The 21784-nt window shown below is 38.7% G+C and overlaps 1 protein-coding gene across 4 annotated transcripts in view; it reads right to left on the bottom strand.

Annotated features, from left to right (window-relative positions):
- The window catches only part of ACMSD (aminocarboxymuconate semialdehyde decarboxylase), a 35862-nt gene extending 16713 nt beyond the window's left edge, over positions 1–19149 (bottom strand). For 2 of the 4 annotated variants that reach the window (XM_033065091.2, XM_033065093.2), the window contains exons 1-3: positions 19091–19149; positions 3799–3843; positions 1100–1196 (exon numbers count right to left, since the gene is read on the bottom strand). In XM_033065091.2, coding sequence (XP_032920982.1) covers positions 1100–1184 — 85 coding nt within the window. In that variant the 5' untranslated portion in view covers positions 1185–1196; positions 3799–3843; positions 19091–19149. Of the gene's footprint in view, positions 1–1099; positions 1197–3798; positions 3844–6706; positions 6808–7781; positions 7988–19090 lie in introns of those variants that run through there. The other 2 variants (XM_033065092.2, XM_033065090.2) reach the window with 2 other exon arrangements.
- Between the last annotated feature and the right edge of the window lie 2635 nt (positions 19150–21784).

Here is a 21784-nt window from a genome sequence, read left to right as displayed (position 1 = left end):
AGCCGCACCAATTTGACTAAGATTTTACTCCTAAACCGGAAATGCGGCTAATAATCAGGAGCGGCTAATACAACCTCAGAAGTGCCAGCCAGAGTGCTGAGCCGAGCAGCTGCAAAGTCGGCATTTTGCAATTGTTACAAATCGCTACTTTGTTGCACCGCGGGTGGAGCCTGGCTCCCTGTAGGCAGCACGGGGGGCGGGGAGAGAGGCGGGAGAGCTCTCTTTCCTCCTCTGCCACAGCCCAGGGGAGAGACGGGGGGGGCCCGGCGCCGCCATTGCCGCGGCCCGGGGAGGAGAGGGGGGACCCGGGCCGCCCCTACCGCGGCCCGGGGAGGGGGGGGGAAGCGCGCGCCGCCATTGCTGTGGCCCGGGGAGCCGACGGGAGCCGCGCGCAGCCATTGCCGCGGCTCGGGGAGCCAACGGGGTGCTTTGTCCCCGCCCGCCGCCGCCGCGGCAGGAGCGGGGAAACTCCGTCCCTGCCCGCCGCCGGCGCCACGGGCGCGGGAAAGCTCCGTCCCCGCCCGCCACCGCTGCCGTAGGAGCAGGAGAAGCTCCGTCCCTGCCTGCCACCGCGGGGCAGCGCCAACCCGGGGTGACCGAGCCCAGGGGCAGCGGCGGCCGGCCCCGAGCGGCAGCACCGTGCTGGACCACCTGGCCCCGTCAGCGGCCCCTAGCGGGCCGAGCCTGCACATCCTTAGCTCAGCCAGTAAACCCCGCCCTCCCGCGGTTCTGTTACTAATTGCACGCGGGTCCTCGCTGCAAACGACAGAGCGGCTTATATTCGTGTGCGGCTTATCTATGGACAAAAACCGAAATATTTGCCAACACCCAGAGATGCGGCTTATAGTCAGTGCGGCTTGTATTCGTGAATTTACTGTAATAAATTCTAGAGGGGAATAAATTGCTACTGAGAAGGAAGAAAGTTATGGGCACAGTATAAATCATATCAGTTTCCAGTGACTTTGAACAGATTAAAACCATGGAATTATTATACTAAACCTTTTTCTTTGATATTGTTGTTGAGCACTTTCAGACAGACTGACACAGAAGTTGTTATTCTGAATGAAGCACAATGATTAGAATTCCTTCATGGAGGTACCTGACTGGTCCATCTCCTTAATCCGTACTTCTGGATCCCAGCAGTTCTCTTGAATAACTCTAAAAACCTTCCCATCCTTCATCATCTTTGCCTGTCCCTGTGAAATGACATTTTCATATATTATAAATGTGACAAAGTAGGACTTGCTAATTTATAGTCTCTTGAGTATATTGTGCTCCTTACAGAAATTCAGTGACAAAATTCTGATTTTTTTCCTATTCAGTAGGTATTTTTAAACAAAGACTATTTTTTAAATAGACATGAATAGAACAGTCATTTATAGTTCAGATTTAATTCTTTTAAATAATTTTAAAAATCCCTTTCCTTTTGCAATGTACATCACTCTATATTTATTTGGAAAAGGTACCAGGTACCTTAATTACCTTAATCCAAGTTTATCCTCAAACCAAATTTTGACCTCAAAACAATCCTCTAATTAAATCTGAGCTAAATTTTCCCTTTGGGTATGTATGTGTTCTTTTAAAGTCAATAGCGTCACAGTGATTCCAGTAACTACAGAAATAATTGTGCACCACAGTTCATTTCAGTCCAGTGATTTCTTAACACCAGTGAAACTGAGACAAAAGGACACCTATTGTGTTGTCTTCAGATTATGTATTCTCCTTGGGAAGAAAAAGAATATTGAAGAATTTGGAAAAAAAATCCCAAACAAAATTTAAACACACTATAAACTCAAGATCTGAATTATTGTAAAACCTTCTTCATATGCCACCGATTTCCAGACTTAGGAAGTTCAAAATGTTATCAGAGTCATGAAATTTAATACTGTTCCTTTATCAGCATGGAAACTTGTAAAATTTCATATTTGGTTGATGTGTGAATTGCTCAAAAGAGAGGCACAGTGTCACCACATGAAGTAAATTGTCTGTTACAACAGGGGTACCCACCAGCTGCTACAGACACAACAGGATTTCTGTTGGCACAAATGGATGAGACAGAATTCACCAACACCTGCGAGCCCTGAGTAGTTCTAGGCTGTTTTAATTGACTGTAGGGGTAAGTGGAAAGTCAGAAGATCCCCTGATGCTGTGCACATGGGGTGGGTAAGTGCAGTCATGCAGCAGGTGCACTGGGCAGAGAACACATTCCATCTGCAGGTAAAAACTGAAACCACACGAGAAAACACAGCAGCTCTTCCTTCACCTTCCCAGTAAACAGGAGCTGAGGGCAAGGAGGTTTTCGTGGCATTTCTTTGTCTGTCCCCAAAGGCCACTTTATTTTTCCTCACAAAACTGGTCTTATTTAGGATCCTGTCAAATTTTCTAAAGAACCTGTTAAATCAGAATATTTACTACTAATGTGCTCAACTGGGGGGGTGCTGTCCCCTTTTTCTGAGAACTCATACTGTTCTTAACCTCGAATTTGTTATTAATTTCATATATCATTCACAAATATACTGTCATAATGAATATTTTAAAGCCCTCCTCAACAAATCTAAGTGTGCTGCCTTAGCAACTTGTCAAGGTACTTGTTAGCTGTATCATGGGTTGTGAAAATTACTTGCAATATCGCAACTACAGGGTCCTGATCCCCAGTGAAATACTTCAGGTTCTTGGAAAACTGGTTTTCCAACCTGATGGAGAGGTTTACTGTAGCCATGCACTCAAATACATTAAGAAAAGTTCAGTGCATTGATGCAGGTTATCCAAACACCAAAAAGTGTTTGGGGTGTGAGAAAAAGGCAGAGTAGAACTGAGCACTTCATCATGTATAGATCACATGGACTTTACTGCTCCATTCTATTCTATACTTCTCTATCCCATCCTAAAAATTATCTAAGACTTAATGTTTTAATTAATGTCTGTGGAAATTAAGAGACATCCAAAAATTAAGTCAGGCTGGTTTAGTTCTGCAAACCACATTTAAAATTCTCCCATCACTAAACTACAGAGTCACATGCCAAATTGCACTTTTTAAATATGCACGGAATTATTTTCTTCCAGTTTGACCCTGGTGCTTCTTCAGAGAATTATATGGGAAGCCTTTGGGGTTTTTTTTAATCTTAGAGTTAACATCCCCAGCTCCACATGTCTGAACAGGATTTTATTTTGCCATGCACTTTTTGTCATGCAAAATTTCCAGACAGAAGTAGGCCAGATAGAATTCTTGGCAGAGCATGTAAAGCCATTATTGACTTGCCACCGAGTTCCTCTGCAAACTATTTTTAGCACAGAATTTTAGCATCAGACCTGTAGCAAAATCAGCAGAAATGTGCCCAGTCCTTGTCTCCTTCCTGCAGCTGGCATGTATCCCAAAAGCTGTGCCATCCAGGCTTTGGTTCCACAGGTGGCTTGTTCTTGTTTATTGAAATATCTCTTCCTTTAGGGTTTACTTCTCATACAATGACTACCTTTAACTCAGCCCAAATCTATGTAACCTGCTTTAGCCTGACCTATCTTGTTGAAAAGACTTTCTCAGAGCTGTCCAAGTGTTGAAATGGGATTATAAAGAGGAAATGGATGCTGGTCCATACAAGAGTGTGAGTTTCATCTTTAAGACAAAACGTTCTGCTGAGGTATATTAGGACTTGGCCTGATACTACTTCATAGGAAATAAACCTCTAGAGAAATCTGTATCAAAGACAGAGCCAATCTTATTGCCACTTTGCTTCTTAATAGATCTATTCTGAGTTTGTGATGATGACACAAGATCAGCTCTGAGCACCAAAGAGCCCAAACCTTGCAGTGATGATCCAGTTGTACCCATCCACCGTATCCATATCTCTGTGGGGGAAAGAAGAGAAAGTCAGAGCTAGTTAGTGGTAGTAGTAGAAATAATAATAATAATAATAATAATAATAATAATAATAATAATAATAATAATAATAATAATAATTGCAGTTCTTACAAAGATACATTCATTCAGGATAAACACTTACACATGCCTCACTGACTTCAGCAAAAATGCTGAAGTGGAGCTGGACTGGACTAATGGTGTTAGTAGAGCTGGAATTTCAGTTTCCAGTTCAACAACATTTTTAAACAGCTGCTTTAAAAATGCTTAAAGTTGCTTACTACATTGAGGTTCTAACTGAAATAATTTTGACACAGAAAATGTTAAATTAAGCACCTGGCAGTGTGAAAATTGAGCTGACAATTTTCCAATCTGTGATCAGTTAATCATTAGCACAAAGATGCATTGATTCCACTTTTCAGCTTCCATGATTCAGCAGTAGGAGTGAAGGTCAGCCACTTGTCTATTAATATTTAAACAGGGAAGAGAAGCTAAAAAGGAGAAGCTTAGATGCTCATTGATTCTTCCAGAGAGATTCAGATTTGTTCATGCAAAAAACGTAAAACCTACATAAGGTGCTGATTTGCTTTTACTTTCATAAATTATCAGTTAGAAAGGAATGAACTCTTGAAATCTCAGAGTGAAAACAATGCTCAAAATTCCCATTTCTCAAAAAAACAAACATTTTAAAGGAACCTAAGAGCAGGCATTTGTTTCACTGAAGCATAAATGATTTGGGCACAGTCCTGCATTTCCTGTGATACCAGATCAGAACTTAATGCCACTGGGAGCTTTCCTAATGTGGGTGTGCAGAGCCAAAGCTCCTGACCCCAGTCAGAGGTGCAGTCACTGAGGCTGTGTGCTATGTGTAATTATGCAACTATGTAGATTTCATTTAAATTTATACATTTATAGATTTATACACATGTAAAATACTGGAATTTTTGGGGAAGTTTAATGAGTGACAATTAATGAGAATTTAAACTAGATCCATGCTAATTGCAATTGTAAGCTGAGCAGAAAACAAAATGAAATGGATACTGAAGGAGCCCATAGGAAACAGAGAAACCCACTGGTCTGATTTTGAGCTTATTTTGAACTTATTTTGAACTTGCTTTATTCTTTCTTCCCCTCAGCTATTAGTTGTAGCTATTGACAGCCCATATCTGCTTTTTCTGTGATTTTTTATACTGGTGATATTTTCCTAGGCTGTTAAATCAGCATCTTGACAATAGAATTTTTTAGTTTGAAGGTCCAGTATTTACAAAGCTGGAAGCAAGAAAGAGAAGTTCAACCCTAATTAAATCTGTGCATGTTAAGATGCCTTATTGGTTTTCCTTGCATGAAATGGAGAGATCTGTGTTAATGGCTTGAATTTCCAGAGGACTCCAGGGAATTCTGAGAGTTGTTTTCTAGTCTGAGCCCATTAATAAACCATTGAATTGCTCAGAACAGAGGAAAAAAACCTAGCAGGTGGAAATTAAATTTTAAAAATTTGGCATTTGCCTCTTTATCTCTGTTTAAAGAAATGCAATGCTGGCCCAGAGTGTCTAACATTAGTGAATTTAGTCTGGATGTAAATCTCTGAACATCAAGGAATTCCTGGAGTCATTTTATCTCAGTGAATTTATTGCCCTTTAAAAGTACTTACAGACAAAAAAAAAACCCCTATAACATCAGAATGAAGGAATTCTTTAGGAGTTTTTATGAAGTTATTGCACAAAGACAACAAAAATCTGAAACATGCAAAAGTAACCTGTCTTTGTAATCTGGATATTTAAACTCCTATTTAGAACAAACATAATTATTCTAAAAGTATCTGTATCCTCTCCTACATCATCCAGTGTACGTGGTTTTCATCAGGAGCTGTTATTATTATAAATAGGAGGTTCAAATAGATATTTATAAAACCTTTCCTAGCTAAACAAGGAAACAAACATTCCTTTCCAGGAGGTTTTGTGCATAATGATGTGATTTTTCACGACTAATGAAGAAATAATCCTATGTATGTTTTTAATGCCAGGTTTCCTCATGACTTTTTTTCCTAATATGCTGTTTACATTTCCCAGCTGCTCTCTCTCTAATATTGACTGAAACTGGGCTGCTTAAAATCACAGAAATGCAGAGCTAATAGATATGAAACCCTTTCAGATTGATTACATTAAAAACTAAATGACATTTTTCATTCTAAAATACATTTCACAGGATCATGAAAAATATTGTGGACAAGAATAAATTTATGTCACTGAATAATAACAACAATAATAATAAATTCACTTATAGCTTCACTGTTCTGAACACTGAGATTTTATTTTTTAAATACAATACTACTTCTTTCCAGTAACTGAAAAAATAACAGATATTAATAAAATTAGCATAATCAATTAGCTGTTGTTAGAGTGACCCCACTCCCATTGAAGATAATGATTTCAAGCCTGTGGGTATAATGCTGCGAATGAATTTGTCTTAGTCAACATTAATTTTGTCTAATATTTGATTATTTATTTTATTTTTTTAAAAAGTGAAGACCATTTAGGAATGGAACAGAACAGCCCTATTTTTATCAAGAAAGTGGAATTTATATTATCATCCCAAAATTTTGTCTCTCAAAAAACTCAAGGAAAACTTTAGGAATTGCTTCAAAATAAATAAAAAGTGAGGAAGAGAGCCAGTTGTACATCCCCTTCTGATTGGATTCTTGCTTTTCAATGTAGTGCAATACAAATATCCCAAATTAGACAAAAACCTAGAGATATTTACCACAGAACCCTTCACTCATTTTTCTTTCAAAACCCACATAGTTAGAAATGGTTGCTGCTAACATAAGGCACTGAATATCTAAACTCTTATTACCTTTTTTAGGTCAGGCCATTCCTTAGGTAGAATGTGGCTATGAATATCAATTTTCATTTTTGAAGAGGAGAAATGCTCCTTCAGTGCTAATGTTTCCTGTGTCAGTGCTGCTATCCCTGCTGTCCCTGGGTCACAGGTTGTTCACTTTGGCTGCTGTCCAGATCCACCTGCTGTCCTATCAGGAGAATGAGGTACAGTGGCCAACCAGGGAGCCTAATTCCAGAGGAGTGGCTCTCCAAAAGAACAACAGCTTTGAGCAGAAAGTCCCTGTTAATGCATAAACTGCAGCTGACTGAGAGCAAAGGGAAAATACTTGTTTATATTGGCACTATGAAGGGATTTATTTTACACAGAATCTAAAATGTCGAAAATAATTCAATAAAATTGAGTTAGAATAAATGCATTAAGCCTGCTGACTTGAATTTCCTCCTTTCTCCCTCTTAGGTTGTGAAATAATTTGTAGAGGGCATATAATAGACCCTTGGCAGAGTCACACATCCTCATCTATTCTCATTATTTCTCTTGCAGTTTCTTTAAAGTTATATTGAACCCCCTCCAAAATACTGAATTTTAACTGAATCTATGCTCTGCATTTTATATTCCCCCTCCTCATCATTGGTTCACTCTGGATATTTACACAAGCTACTGCATAATGGTGCTTACAGCCTCTCAAGATGCCTCAGTTACACAGAAATACATAGATGTATTTCAAATATAACAGCTTCTGCAGCCTAAGTTAAGCTTAACTGGAGCTATTTCAGATTTCCTGTGAAACTACATCTCATCTTTTGCCCTTTACTCAATTTAGAATTACACTTTGCTTAAGATACCCTTGCTCTTTATTTGTGCTGTATTTTTGTCTGTAATTTATTCCCCCTGTAGTTTTATTTCAGTATATGTTACTCACACAACGGCCTCTTGTGAGTGTTTGTTAGCCATTCCCTGATTAGCTTTTTTAAGTGAAAAATGCTGATTTTTTTTCCCAAACCCACATGCTGTTGTGAATCTTGTAACTTGAAATCAAGCATCTTGAAAAATAAATGGCTCATTTTGTTTTATCCTTTTCCTGACTTCCCTATTTTATTTGGGCTTGGAAAAAACCCCCAGACTCTTGTATTTCCCTGTTTGTTCACTCATTAAGCAAGTGTGCTTTGGATTTGGTCAGATAACTTTCTTAGGAGTTATTTTTTATGTCAACTTCTTGTGACAGGGTTGGTTGGTTATCTTGTACTTCTCTGCAGCAAGAGGTCACTGAAGACTGAGTGTTCCAAAGAAATAGGAAGCAGCAGCTTTGGGAAAGTATTCCTTAAATAAAGCAAGACAGACAACAATTTACTTTAACAGGTCAAAACTCTGGGATTTAAAATGGCAATTATTTCTGTCTCAAAACCAAAATCAATCTCCTCATGACCAGGCTGCCAGGTTAAGCAGCACATTTGCTCTCCTGCTCCCAGATGTGACAGCCAAGCTGTGTGATGTGGCACTGCAGTGTCAGCCTGTTGTCAGCAGTGCTCCTGCATGGACTACAGCTGACAGAAGAAAGAAGGATTGATTCAGCTCTGGGAGATCTGCATCATGAATGCACAGATTGGAGGCAAACAAAGTGAGTCCTCTAATGAAGAGATGTCTGGAAGACAATTCCCTACTTCAGCATAGAAAGCAGAGTGAAGTGAGGGAGAGAGGCAGCGAGAGATTTGTGCACTGAGTAGTCTAAGACACCAAGAGTCTCCAGTCACCAAAGCTGCAGGATTCCATGCAGAGCTCAGCTGCATTTCTTGAACACTGAGCTTAATTTTCCTCAGCTCTAAAAAAAGCTGTAGTTGTTAGTTACTGCTCCCAAGACACAGCTTAGCTTGCAAACACTGTAGTACTCCCACACTGCATTTCATTTGACAAAACACATCATTTGGAAACCACACCAGATGAAGGCAAAAGGTGTATCCATGTCACTTGATCAAAGGGCAGAGAGACATCTGTCTATATCCAACATGATCCATTGGGTCAGCAGCAGAAAGACCTTCACTGGCTAGGAACTAAAAGCTCTTCAGATACACAGGCACCCAATGTACTCCAAACTGGAAAACATGACTAACAGCTCCTCCAAGGACAATCTAGCTACAGACTATTCAGCCAAGGCTGCTTTCAGATACACACACAGAAGCCTAGCAGATCTGTAGGGTTTTATTTGACTGTAGGGACAAGCACTAAGGTGAAAATGGTGTTAACTGTAGGGCATTAAGTGCTTTTTGCTGAAGCTATTTAGCTGCTTTTCTGAAACAACTGCAGAATCTGAGCTTTGGAGTCTTCAGGATGGAAACTGGGTGTCGTGTTCTGGCCTTTGCTTATCAGGGTTAAAAGTGATTCCTGGTATCAGTGAGAAAACCCTGACATCTTCAAAAAAGGCTGCATCAACAAACACTGGTAAGCTGTGCAGAATGCTCTGCCACATCCATGCTTCCAAGGCAGCCCATTTTCAATTAGGCTGAACAAAGACACAAAGAGGCAAATTCAGGATGTTGATCTTAGTAAGGAATAAAGTATTTGTGCCAGTTTTTCATACCTTCCATTTTGCACGTTCCTCTCTGGCACTTGTTCTTGGAGGTGCACATTTGATTGTGCAAATGGGCTGTTTTACACATGTGCATAGCTACAGAAAAACAAGTAGAAAACTCTTTGTGCTTTGTAGCTAAGATGAAGTACTTAAAGAATACGTTCCTTTCCAAATGAAATAAATGTTGAGCAGCACACTTATATTGGTTGCTTAGCAACAGGTTATCCTTTGGCTGTGCTGGGGACTGCATGGGTCCTTTGAGACTGCCATTACAGACCTGCTTGGAAATGTCAGGTTTGGAAAGGATGCAAAAGTCAGTAATTCTATTTTTTTTTCCTGTGGTATCAAATAATTAAACCTCTCCTATTAAATTAGCGTGATCACAGAACTTAAACCTCTTCTGGGACTCTAAAGAACACAGACTTCAGTGGGAGTGGTGTGGTCTGGGTTCTGTAGGGAATAGCAGCAACGGTTATGGTTTCCCTCCTAATGAGGAACAACAGAATGCAGTTCCCATGCAGCACCTCCCATGTGTAGCTCCCAAGTGCTATTTTTCACAGGAAAACATTGTTTCACCTAGTGCTACACCAGGAGAACACACCCAGCTACAGCCACGCCCGTGAAGTCCTTAACCAAGATGTATCCCAGAGAGTGGGCAGTGTTATGATTCCCTGTCCTCCACCCAATAAACCAAACACTCCAGTGTGACTGCCTAAGCTGCTGGTGGCTCTCACAGCCAGCTGGACTGCAATGCCAGGGTTCCCTTTATACACATTTACAGAAGGCAACTGAAAAGGCACACCCACCTCCAATCTACAGCCAGCTAACCCGGCTCAAGGTGGCAGCAGTGCAGGTGTACTCATCACTAAACGCTGAAGAGCAGTAGATTTTTCACTTTGCTATTAAAAAGCCTTTGCAGAAACAAACAACTGTAAGAGCCTCTGTTTAGACAGACATCAGAGCTGCTGCTGCTCTGTACCCTGAGCCCATTTAGCCTTGCAGAGAAGTTGTGCTTATTAGCTCAGGTGTGATGCTGTTCTGCTGCCTCTCTGATGCTCCAAGATCTCAGTTGTTAGCTCTGCACAGTGAAGCTTCTCGGCTGCACAAGCTCAGGGTGATGCTCCCCAGGTGGGCTCTGTCTCAGACCTGTCACAGCTCTTTTTGTGTCACTAAAATTTGTGTGTAAAGGTGGCCAAGGTTGCTGACTCCTTTGGCTGCCCTGCACTGCTCTGTGACCATCATCCTACCAGAGTTCTGATGAATCACACAGTGATGAAAACAAACAATGTCCTCTGCCAAATTCGTGACCATTAACGTGTTCTCTGCTGCCTAAGCGAAGCCATTAAAAAATCCTTATTTCTAGAAAATACTACATTGCTGAAATTCAACTGCCAGTCTAAAACAATAAAAGAAAATGATATGGCTAACTTTCAAACAACATAATTATTTTCCTAATACACTACAATTGGAATTCTGCAATTTACACTTACTATGCATTTATCTTGCATAGAAATCTTCTACCTCTAAACACTGCAGAAAGTGTTAATTAAATAGATATTTTCTAAAATGCCAGTATGAGAAAAACAGAACTTTATTTTTCTCCCCACGTGTAGATTCAAGCAAAAAAAAACCAACCTCTATTTAAGCATGTACCAGGCCAAGTGTCACTCCTGTGCAGAGGGAGCAACCAGATACCAGCAGCATAAACGTGGGCCAGAAAGAACAGATGGAATGAAGCTGCAGACACCAAAAAGTCATAATTTTGAACTTAATACCCTGTGGTAACATCTGAAGTTGTTTCAATTATTTAGAAGGCTGATGCCTTAAACAAATAAATAGTAACTCCTGCCCTATGTTATCTCAACAACCTTTTTCCCTGGTTGCTAGATAGTCAAATCCCCACTTTTCCCTCTTGGCAGAGGCTTCTCTGTGTCACTCTTTGGGCACAACTGAATTTTGGGGACAAGGACAGTCTTCTCAGAGCTTTTATTGCTTCACAGAGGAAGTGAGTGCTGAAGCAAAGAAGCATCTCCAGCTCTGCAGATGTTTGTGATGTAAATGTTTGGGGTTTCATGCTGCAGCTGCATTTATTCATCCATCTGGAGCAGGGAGCTTGGCAGAGGAATTCCTCCACAGAACATTTCTGGAGCCTACTTTTGCTTGCTGAGTCCAGCTACAAAAAGGCAGGTACTGCCTTTTTTTAAATTTTGACATTAGGAATTTAATAACTCCCTCTGAGGATGAGCCACCTTCTTCACAATTACTAAAATAAATCCACAACTTCCTGGCTGTATTTAAATGTGCTTTACTAATTTGAAGGGGGTTTTTTTTGGTTTATCTGCTAAAAAAGATTAAGAAATTGGCACTTTCTTGGTCACACCTACAGCCAGGACTCTATTGCAGATACACCAAAACATCTGTTAATTTCTGAGTGTGAAGATCAGAAAAAAAACCTGCTTCTAAATAAGATCTATTTTCCCCTTCAGGATACTGGCACTCATCTCCCTGTAATGTTTCATGTAAATTTTTTAACAATTGAAAAAAATTGCAGGTGTTTTAGAAGAACTCGATGGTAATTAATAATTTCAGATGCATCTAAAAGACCCCTTAAGTCACCAGGAAACCTGATTGTTACAGAAGAGATCAATCAAGTGGAGATTCAAAAAGTAATTTTGAGCTTCTGGAAAGACAGACCCATTTAAATGAGGAATCACACGTAAACCTTGCCTGGAGTTCAGTAATTAAACACCACAGTGCTGCTTTTGGATGAGGTCTGATGGCTGTGCCAGCTTGGTGCCTCCAAAGGAAGATCTGCATTATCAATCACAAATTTGTTAATAATGTTTGTGCAGCTCCCTGTGAATGCTGCAGGCTGCAGTTTGTAGAGCAGCAAACAGTGGCTGCAGAGGTCCCAGAGAGCTCTGATCTCCTGCTGAGGAGGAGTTTGGGGTTTGCCCGTGGGAGGTGACACAGGCTGAGCTCCCTCCCCTGTGGCTGCAGTGTCAGAGCAGCTCTGGGGTGAGCTGCTGCTGAGCCCGGTGGTGATTCCAAATCAATGTTTTACACATCCATGTCATGGTGAATGGGTGCTTTAATATCCCTTTGTCTCTAGCAATTCAGCTTTTTTAGGAACAGAAAGGAAACACATGCCTCCAAATATCCATTTTTGTAACATGCTTGCTTGTCTCTGCTGTTATGTTATTGAACAACTGGGAGTTAAAATCCCCTGGAGGCTTGGAGCACAATCATTAGGATCCCAGTGTAGAATACATGCTTCAAACACCAGGATTGGGATGTTGATTTCCACTAAGTGTTCACCATTGACTAAATAATAAAGGAAATTTCTGTCACTAACCTTTCCATATGAAAATGTTAATTAACAATAAGATTTCATATCATTTGTGAAACTCTTAAGTTTTGGATCCTAGTAATGAAATACAAAATTAACCAATAAAACAATTAACAATAATTAATGCCTACTAATTTATATTGTTACTAACCATATAAAAGCTACATTCAATCTCTTCATCCCAAGTGACAAGAGAAAACCAGTTGCTCTCATTCAGTGGATCTATACCCTAATTCTTATTTGCAGTTTGTAGGTACTTCAACAATTTGGTTGAAGGCAGCTCTCATGAGGTATTTTTTACAGCAGTGCTACAAAAGGGTTGAATTCCATCGCCCATCACAGACAAACACAAACCATAAACTCTTCTATGTCAAGGAATCAGACATTGCATTATCTAAAGCCCTGCACTGCACAGGACAATTAAAATCATAGTTTATCAAACCTCAGGGCACAGTAAGAGTAACATAAAGTTTTAAACAGAAAATACAAACAGTTTAACATCCTGAGTTCATGGCAATCTTTTGGTGTTTCTGCGGGTGGCATTAATCTGTCCTCTTCACAAAAGTCAATTTAGAAACAAGTACAGGTTCTACTTTTCTATTATGCGTTCCAACAGCATGAAGATTTAAAAGACCTTTTTAATACGAAGCTAATATTTACCTGATTTCTTGTCCTTGGACACTTTTCCAGCATTGTCCCAGGCTAACTGAACTGGTTCATCCAGCTCATATTCTACCCCTCTCTTACAGTAAAATGTTGCAATATTGGATTATCCCTTTCCAGCCTGGAGCCTCTTACATTCTACATAAAGCATAAAGAAAAAACACAGCTCAGAGTGTGGAATACAGGGGAGTGTACCCTGGATAACACATATCTAACCAGTTCTTTTGAAGGTGTTGGACTTCTGCTCCACCTCAGATGGTGCTTCACTGGTCAGAACCTTAGATTCTAGAAGCCTCACTCTTGAGCATCACAAAATTTTGTATGGGGATTGCTAATAGTTCATCTGGATGGAGGAAACAGCAGCATGTCTTTATTTAAACCTGAAGTGATAAATTATTCTGATTACCTATCCTGAATTAGCTACTAGATAAAAAAAAAAAAAGCTCATGTGGGGCTCTTTATTTAAAAACAATCTTCAGCACTGCAGCTTTGCTTTGGACATCTCCTATCAGTTCAGCTGAAGCCATGCAGCCAGAAAGGAAGCAATCTGCAGCATTAAAGTCACTCTTAAAATGTTAAATGCAGAAATGGTTGGACAAGTTTTAGTCTAAAAAGCACATTGCACACATGATCAGATATTGTTGCCATGGCTGACTTCCTTTATTGCTTTGAGTAAATCCATATTTGATGCATCAAGGATGGATTGGGTTGCTGTTAGGTAGAAGTAGGTCAAGTGATTTTTAAGCCACAGTTCTAAGCGTAGACTAACAGCAAACACAACAGATCATTGCCATTTTTTAAATCTTTAGCATGTGCAATTATAGTCAACCTTATAAATTAACTTTCACTTAAGGCATAATGGCATCTAGTGGGAAAATCAACAAGTCTAGATGCAACAAGTCTGGATATCCCATGCAATATCCATCTAATTAGTGTTGCAACCACTGGGCAGTTTTAATACAGAAATAAGTTCAAAGCAAAAGAACCTCCACAAAAACAAATCTTCACAGATGATCATTAATGTCCCTTCCAAGTCAAATTGTTCTAGGACTCCATGAAAATTTAAATGTCTTCCAAATATGCTTTATCTTCAAAGTTAAGATAAGCAAAACAATCTCAATGAACTTCAATTTAAAATGATTATGGGATGCAAAACAGACCTCGGTAGCTTCTTGATTTTATTTCCTGATTAAATTTCATTTAGAGATTGAATTTTTGGTAAACACAATTACACAAACTTCAGGCTGATAAAGGAGACAATTCAAAGTTTACTGATACATCAGCCAGAACAACCTGTAATTCCGGAGAGTTTTGCAATTAATGGTATTCATAAATATGAGATCAATTTTCTGTACCCAGAAATAAAAAAGGAAACAAAGTGACCAAAATTCAAAGTTATATAAAGTAAAGGCAGTAGGCTTATCATAAAAAGATAGAGTAGAATAAGGGGCTTAGATAGACTATCAGATAAGTAATGTACTCCATTGAGAGCCTGTTTAAAATCAACAATAAAGCAACAATCCAAGAGGAGTAAGTCATCAGTATTTTATCCTTCAGGAAAACATAGCACTTGTCCTTTATTGCTAAATTAACCTCCTCTTGGACTGGAATTATCTCTTTCTCTAAACCTCTGCACATTTTGTGTCAACCTACTTTGATATTAATGTATTTATCAGTTACAAGGTAAAACCTCACAGCAATATAACCCCTGATGTTTATATTGGTTACACCAAAGAACTGGGGCCTGGAGGAGCCTGTGGAGATCATTTATTCCAACTCTCTTCTCTGGGAAGGACCATAAGCACCACTATCTCAGGTCAGCTGTGGTTATCTGTGGCTTTTGTGGCAGCTGAACTTAGAAATCCTTCAAGAGGCAAGATTCCACCACCTCTTTTCTGGTGATGCACCATCATAGTGAAGAACATTTTCCTAATGTCCCATCTGAACCTCTCATGGCACAGTTTGTGACTGGCTCAGGACATTCATTCTCATTCTTCCCTCTTCAGTTTTGAAAAGGGAAGAAGAAAAAGCAATTCTACTGCAGCAGTAAAAGAGATCTTGCACAGCAGAATAATGGAGAAAAAATTATTCTGTGTACAGAAACTGTGGCCCCTCCAATTCTCAACCTGCAAGTAAGGCTGAAATGAGTAAGCAAAGAAAAAGCTATCCAGAGCAAAGCTAGAGAAGTGAAAGGTAAGAAACAGGAAGCAAAAAGCCAGATCTATCTTATAACTGAATAACAACTACACCCAAACACTAATAATCTCTGAAAGTATTGTCTGGTGCAAGAAATGTGCTCAGCTGCTCCAAGAGCAGACACTGGGCTCCTCTTGTACATGAAATGTGCAGTGAGTCTGTGAGAGCATTTTGAGGCTGTGACTGCCACAGTGAGGCCTTTATTTGCTTCACATCTGTGAGTTTTAGCTGTATTACAATATTGGTCCACTTGTTAAAGGTCCAGCTAATCAAAAAACATCTCACCTTGCCTCCATTAGCTGAATTTCAAACTTTATAAGAAGAAACTTTTTTTCTCGTGACACACACACAAAATCCTGTCTGACACAAATATGGTTTGTAGCTGACTCAAGCTGAAAAGTCTCTTTGTGGTGACTTTGTGGCACCTCCTGACAACAAGTTATACATTGGTATCCTAAATGGGACAAAACCCAGACATGTCAAATGAGCACACTTTGTTACAAATAGAAAGCAAAGTCTGTGGACAGGTTTTTAATTAAAAAAAAAAAAAGTGAAGAAAGCAGGTATTTTTGGACATGCCAACCCTAAGGTCAGGAAGACTGTACACACAGCTACACTTTCAGCATATTATTTGGAAATTAATTAAACCAGTTGGTTTAATAAAACTTATTATTTTTATTTACGGATAAATTTGCCTAAATTTGCCAGTTTGCCTAAATATATAACTACAATAAATTTGTATAGTTCAGTATCAGCTGTGCTAGCCAGTGGATAGAGAAAAAAGTAATCAAACTACATCAATTTTGTCAGTAAAATACAAACTCTTAAAATGCACATTTTCTAATAGAAGAATGTGAAAATTAAGTGAAATTTCTGTGGCTATCCCTGCACCCCAATACCAAAAATATCAGTGGTCTTGATGATGGAGAGAGAGCTGTCTGCATTACTCTGTGACTGCCTGTCCCTTGATAACTTTTAGGCATCATCTAAAGCTCTAGACAGAATCTGAAAGAAGCAGAAATTGACTTTTATCATAGTCTGATTAAATTATATGATTGACATTGTCATCTTTCTTTTTGGTTATAGAACAATTATATTGCAGCAGAAGTTCAAAATTTCACTGACATTTTGAGCTTCAAACTTCAATTGAATTTAAATTTCAATTTTATTGGTTGTTTAAAAGGCATTTCTAGGTGAAGTGGATTTAACACTCTTCATTCAACAGAGAACTTCTTCAATTTCCTAAAGATGTTCCTCTCCCTTGTAAAATTGGCAAATGCTAAGAGCCATGCACAACTCTATCACTGCTAATATAACATAAATCTTTTAGTAGGGTTATTAACCAGCTACCTTATCAATCTTCCATAAATCCAGATCTGACAGTGTTTGCTATGCACAGACAAATGTCAATATTCACATTCTATTTCCCCATGCAAGACCAAATAGGGATCCATTGCTTTTCCTACTGCTGCATGCAGAGAAGGGCCTGGCTTTTGGGTTCAAACTTTTGGGGTTGAATTCCACTAAAAAATGGTCCCCATTTCTTCTTACAAGAAGAATGACATGAATTATGTGATTCACTCTTTAAGAGGATGAGAAATAATCAATATATTCTGAGAATAAAGAATGCAGAAATGTATTATAACTCCTCTGTATGTGGTTGGCAATATTTCTGCCTTTTCCAAAATATTAGTACCTAGAGAATATAATTGTTTTACCTACAGCATCTCCCTTCATTAAAATAAAGTATTTGAACCCAAATTGTATGTCAAGACTCAGGAAGCTAATTTTATTTCCTCCAGAAAAAGAAAAAAAATCAGTACCAAAATCAAACAGGTAAAAAACATGAAGTGGGTAATAGATTCCTCCAGGTATTAGAAATTTGATGTCCATCAAGACCTAGCAGAGTTTGATTTAAAGTGTCAAACATCTGCTTGAGAAGGTGTAAAAGAGCTCCCAGAACTGGCACCCAAAGAAATGTGTTTGGTTTCCTGGCTATGAAGAACATGTTTTACAAAACACTCATTTTGGCAGTGGTTATCAGGATTTTTCCAAACAGTCTCTATAGTTATCCTTGCTAAATACTCAGGTGGCAATGTACAGAACTCTAGCAACAATTCGTTTGGCATGAGAAAAGGACAAAATATTTCTCGATCAAATGCAGAAATATTATCATCTCAACTTACAGCAAAAGTGAGCTGTGGAGTACTTAGAGCAAAGAAGCAATCTAAGTATTATTGGTACCGAGTAGAAAGGTAATTCCCTCACACACTCACACAGGGTCTTTTGGTAAAGATAAAAATACAACAAGAAAAAAAGTTGTGCTGATGACACAAGGAATAACATATCAAACCAAATCATAAATTAGAGCTTAAAATATGAAAAAATATGTGAGTTGGGCACTATTCCCCATAAAAGCTATTGCATGTCTTTTCTGACACAGGCAAATCCCATAAGGAAATGGGATTCCCCATTACCTTCCAAGTAGGGATTACCACTGTTAATTTTTTTTCTTTTTGAAATGCACAGGGTAAAATTTATAGACTATAAATATTTAATACATGAGGGGAGTCTGAGTATGAAGTGAGTATGTATCTACCTTTTTATGCAGCCTTTTTAACAAAACCTGGCATGGGTTTAGCATGGTGGAAAAAGGCAACAGGTGAATCAGGGGGAGTGGACTTAGCAAAAGAAAAGTGACTCAATCTATATTTGATAAAAAGAATGTTTTGTGATTTCTGTTCACTTATCTCACATTTAATCATATTAACTTAATGGAAAATTGTGTATAAATTTTTAAAATAAATATGAGAAAACTCGAAGTTAAGAAAATACATTGGAATTTTCTGGTTGTTAAGATGGTTTAGGATAGGAATTATCATCAAGTAATTACAAGCAATTGGATAAGTTTATTACAAAATTATATTAGTTTGCTTCCTAGGCATTTCCTAGCTTTCTTTTTTCTTTTCTTTGATGCAAAAATGAAATATCAGCTCTGTAAAGTCACATTGTCCATTAGATTATGATTAGAGTCTCATTGGAAATAAGATCTTTACATAGTGTGGAAAGCAGAAAAAAGTAAAAAAGAGGAAGAATATGACTCAAATAACAGGTTGCCTACCTCTTGAAAATGAATTTTCCCTTCCATTTCTCTTCAACACTTGTGAATACTAACAATGAAATAAAACCACTGTCAAATAAGCCAGTTTTATTCAGTTACACAAAACCTGGAAATGAGATGTCACGGTGGTATAAAGAAACAGCATTGTGTGGAATAGACACATTTCTTCTTGATAAACTGCAAAATGTTTCTCTGACAAAATTGTCAAATTGTCAGATTATTTTTTATGGTTTCCTATATTTATACAGCAGTTTTATCTTGAATTAAAAACAACTCTTAAAATAGTTGGAAAATGCTCACTGTAAAGAATCTTTTCCAAGATTTTCTGCTCATTTTGAGATGACATAAATTGCAGCCTGTTTTTATTCATCCTTTGTTGCCATGATGGAATCTATCAGTGTTTGTGGCTCATGCTGGCTGTGGCATTTTTTGCAAATATGATCCTGCAACCACATTGTATAGGGAAAGGGTAGGTGCTTATGTGAGGTGTCATCAGTTACTTACCAAGGTCACTGCATGCTGTATTCTCTGGGAATCATATTAGGGGCACTCTTCATAGCCTGAAGGAAAAGGTAATGAATTATCATATTCTTTTTCCAAAATAACATTCTAATAACTTTTGACCCAAGTTAATATTCAGTCTAAAAATGCCAAGAAGAGTGACAATTTCAATTTAAACTCTATTTAACCCAGTGCAAGAGAAAAACACTAAACCACCAACATGCATTGGATAATAATTTAAGCTCACTCTGTGGTTCAAAAATTAATGTAGTATTGTGGCACCAACATCAACATTATTTTGTGTTTTAAATTAAAAATCAAGGTGAGTAATACTAGGCTGAGAGGTATCTAGACCAGGTTAAAAGAACCTGGTGTTCTCATCCTATTGACTGCTGAAAATGCTGTGGGGGCTGCAGGAGCTACAGAACAAGAGCAAGATCTGTGTCTGCCTCTGCCTGCATGCCACCAAATGCACTAACAAACAAACAGTTTAAAAACATCCTACAGCATGTAGCCTAACTTGTTTCTAGAAGAAAATTATTTGTTTGTAGGAGAAAAGAGAACTATGGAACCCAATGTCACACAGGATGGTTGAGGGACTATTAAAAGGAATTACTAGGTTTGTGAAAAAAAAGTGACATACAGAATCTTAGAGGTTTTCATCACTAAAGAGATGTAATTAATCTAGTCATTAGAGAAGGACATGTCTAGATGATCTCAAGTATCCTTTCACCTCATCCACAGGCAGACACAAATAGGGATCTGTAGTGCAAAACTGCTGAGCATTTAATACCATAAACACTTATGGAAGGTGTTGCCTTTTGGAATGTCAGGATAACTCAGTTTCAGACTTTGGTCCTAGAGGAGTGACACTGAACGTGAGCTACAGTGATGACCTTTGTGGGACTGGTGGCTACCTGTGCCTTTAGAACTGGACTGGTTCTTAGTTTTGTTAGATGTGTTCCCTGCAGAACTGCTCCTAAACTAATAAACCATCCTGGCTGACATTTGCACTTCCTGATACTGCAATACAATGATGCTGACAATCAAAGGATTTTGTTGCCAAAAAGGGGAAGTTTTGTCTGTACATGTGTGAAATGCAACTCAGCAAACAAAATGGTGTATGGCATTATCTTGCTCTTATGCCTTTAAGCATAGTAAAAAATAATCACCAGGTCAGCTGAGCAGCTCTTTCCAAATCTGCAAGAGTGCTCTTAAATTAAGTGCTGCAGTCAAGATGTTGGTCAATATGGAACATGGGCAAGTTAATATCAATGAAACCAAGCAAAATTCCTTCTCAAGAGCCTTTGAGTGCACCACTGTGTTCTAATTCAAGTGAAAACATTCCAGTCAGTAGTGCAGAAATTCAAATCTGATTGATATTATTCATTTATTAGAAGAAAGGAAAGAAGCGAGGAAGGAAGGGAGGAAGGGAGGAAGGAAGGAAGGAAGGAATAAGAACCACAAAAAAAAAAAAAAGCAGACCACAGACAAGAAGGCAAAAGAACCACAACAAAAGCAGACCACAGACAATACAAATAAGGAAGAAGAAGTCCTTTGTGTTGTTGCTGCTTGCTGTTGCCATCTCATCTGAAATCTCCTTTCACTGGAAGTCAAAATATTATGGAAATTACAGGCAGCTCCAGCTGGGTACAAAGTTCTGCAAGTGTGTATTAATCTTGCAGCAGCTACAGAAGATGGGATGGTGTCAGTCTAGTTAGACTGAATCCACAGACATGCCTTTTTTTTTTAAATTGATTTTGGCTTTCCATTTTTCCTATCCAACAAAGGTAGGTTTGAGGGGCCAAGAAATAATGTTTTAATATGGCTATTTGAGTGAGGCTTCTTATCTGCATTGTCTTTGTCTATGGGTTTCACACACAAGAAGTCCAATAGGGCTGAAAACAGGATCCATACCTTTAAAAGTCTAGTTCTACATCTTCATCCAATGGAATACACTTTGTATGAATGTCATGAGAAGTAAGAGGCAATGCTGGAAAGCAGCTTCCAGCAGCTATGATATGAAGTCTTTCTGCTTCTCAGCAACCAGTTTGTATAGACAATGGTGTGATCTGAAAGGCCCTTCATTGTGGATCTGTTAAATGTTTTGAATTTATGTTTGCTAAATGCAGTGTCTGACCCTTCTCATGCGAGGCTGTGTTTGAAAGCACTGAAGAGAATCATTTAAAAGAAACTATAATACTCTTTGCAGGCCTCATATTCTTTGCCATAGCCTGAACACTATAGCAATTATACAATTAGAGGCAGCTCCAGTCCCTGCCAGACACAGTTTTATGTAAGAACAGTAATTGAGGGCAACTGAAAAAAGAGAAAGAAACGCATTAAAGTTTAAAACTTGTGCTTTGGTGCTCTTAGTTCCTATTTTTCTCTAATTCATTTGGAAACCTATCGCTTTGACCTCCTTTTAAAGAAATGGAATTAGGAATCTCCAGGCACTTTTCTCTTGGTTTGATTTCTGGAAGTTATAAGAGTACCAAAATAGATTGGAGAGATAAAGAGAAAAGAGTCACTGGTCAGCTTCTCATTTATGCAAGGAATAAGAAAGTTCTCATTGGAATGGATCAGATATGGATTTATCTCCATAAAAGAGGAGGGATCCTGCAAAAACTGCATTAGGGAGCATTGTATCTGTTGCAGCAATTTCAAGGGACTCTTCATGGTTTGTCCTGGCTGCAC

The sequence above is a fragment of the Catharus ustulatus genome, chromosome 7 (genome assembly GCF_009819885.2).
Source record: "Catharus ustulatus isolate bCatUst1 chromosome 7, bCatUst1.pri.v2, whole genome shotgun sequence".
NCBI lineage: Eukaryota > Metazoa > Chordata > Aves > Passeriformes > Turdidae > Catharus > Catharus ustulatus.
The sequence above is the reverse complement of the archived record's forward strand: the minus strand, read 5'-3'. Positions and strand labels throughout refer to the sequence as shown.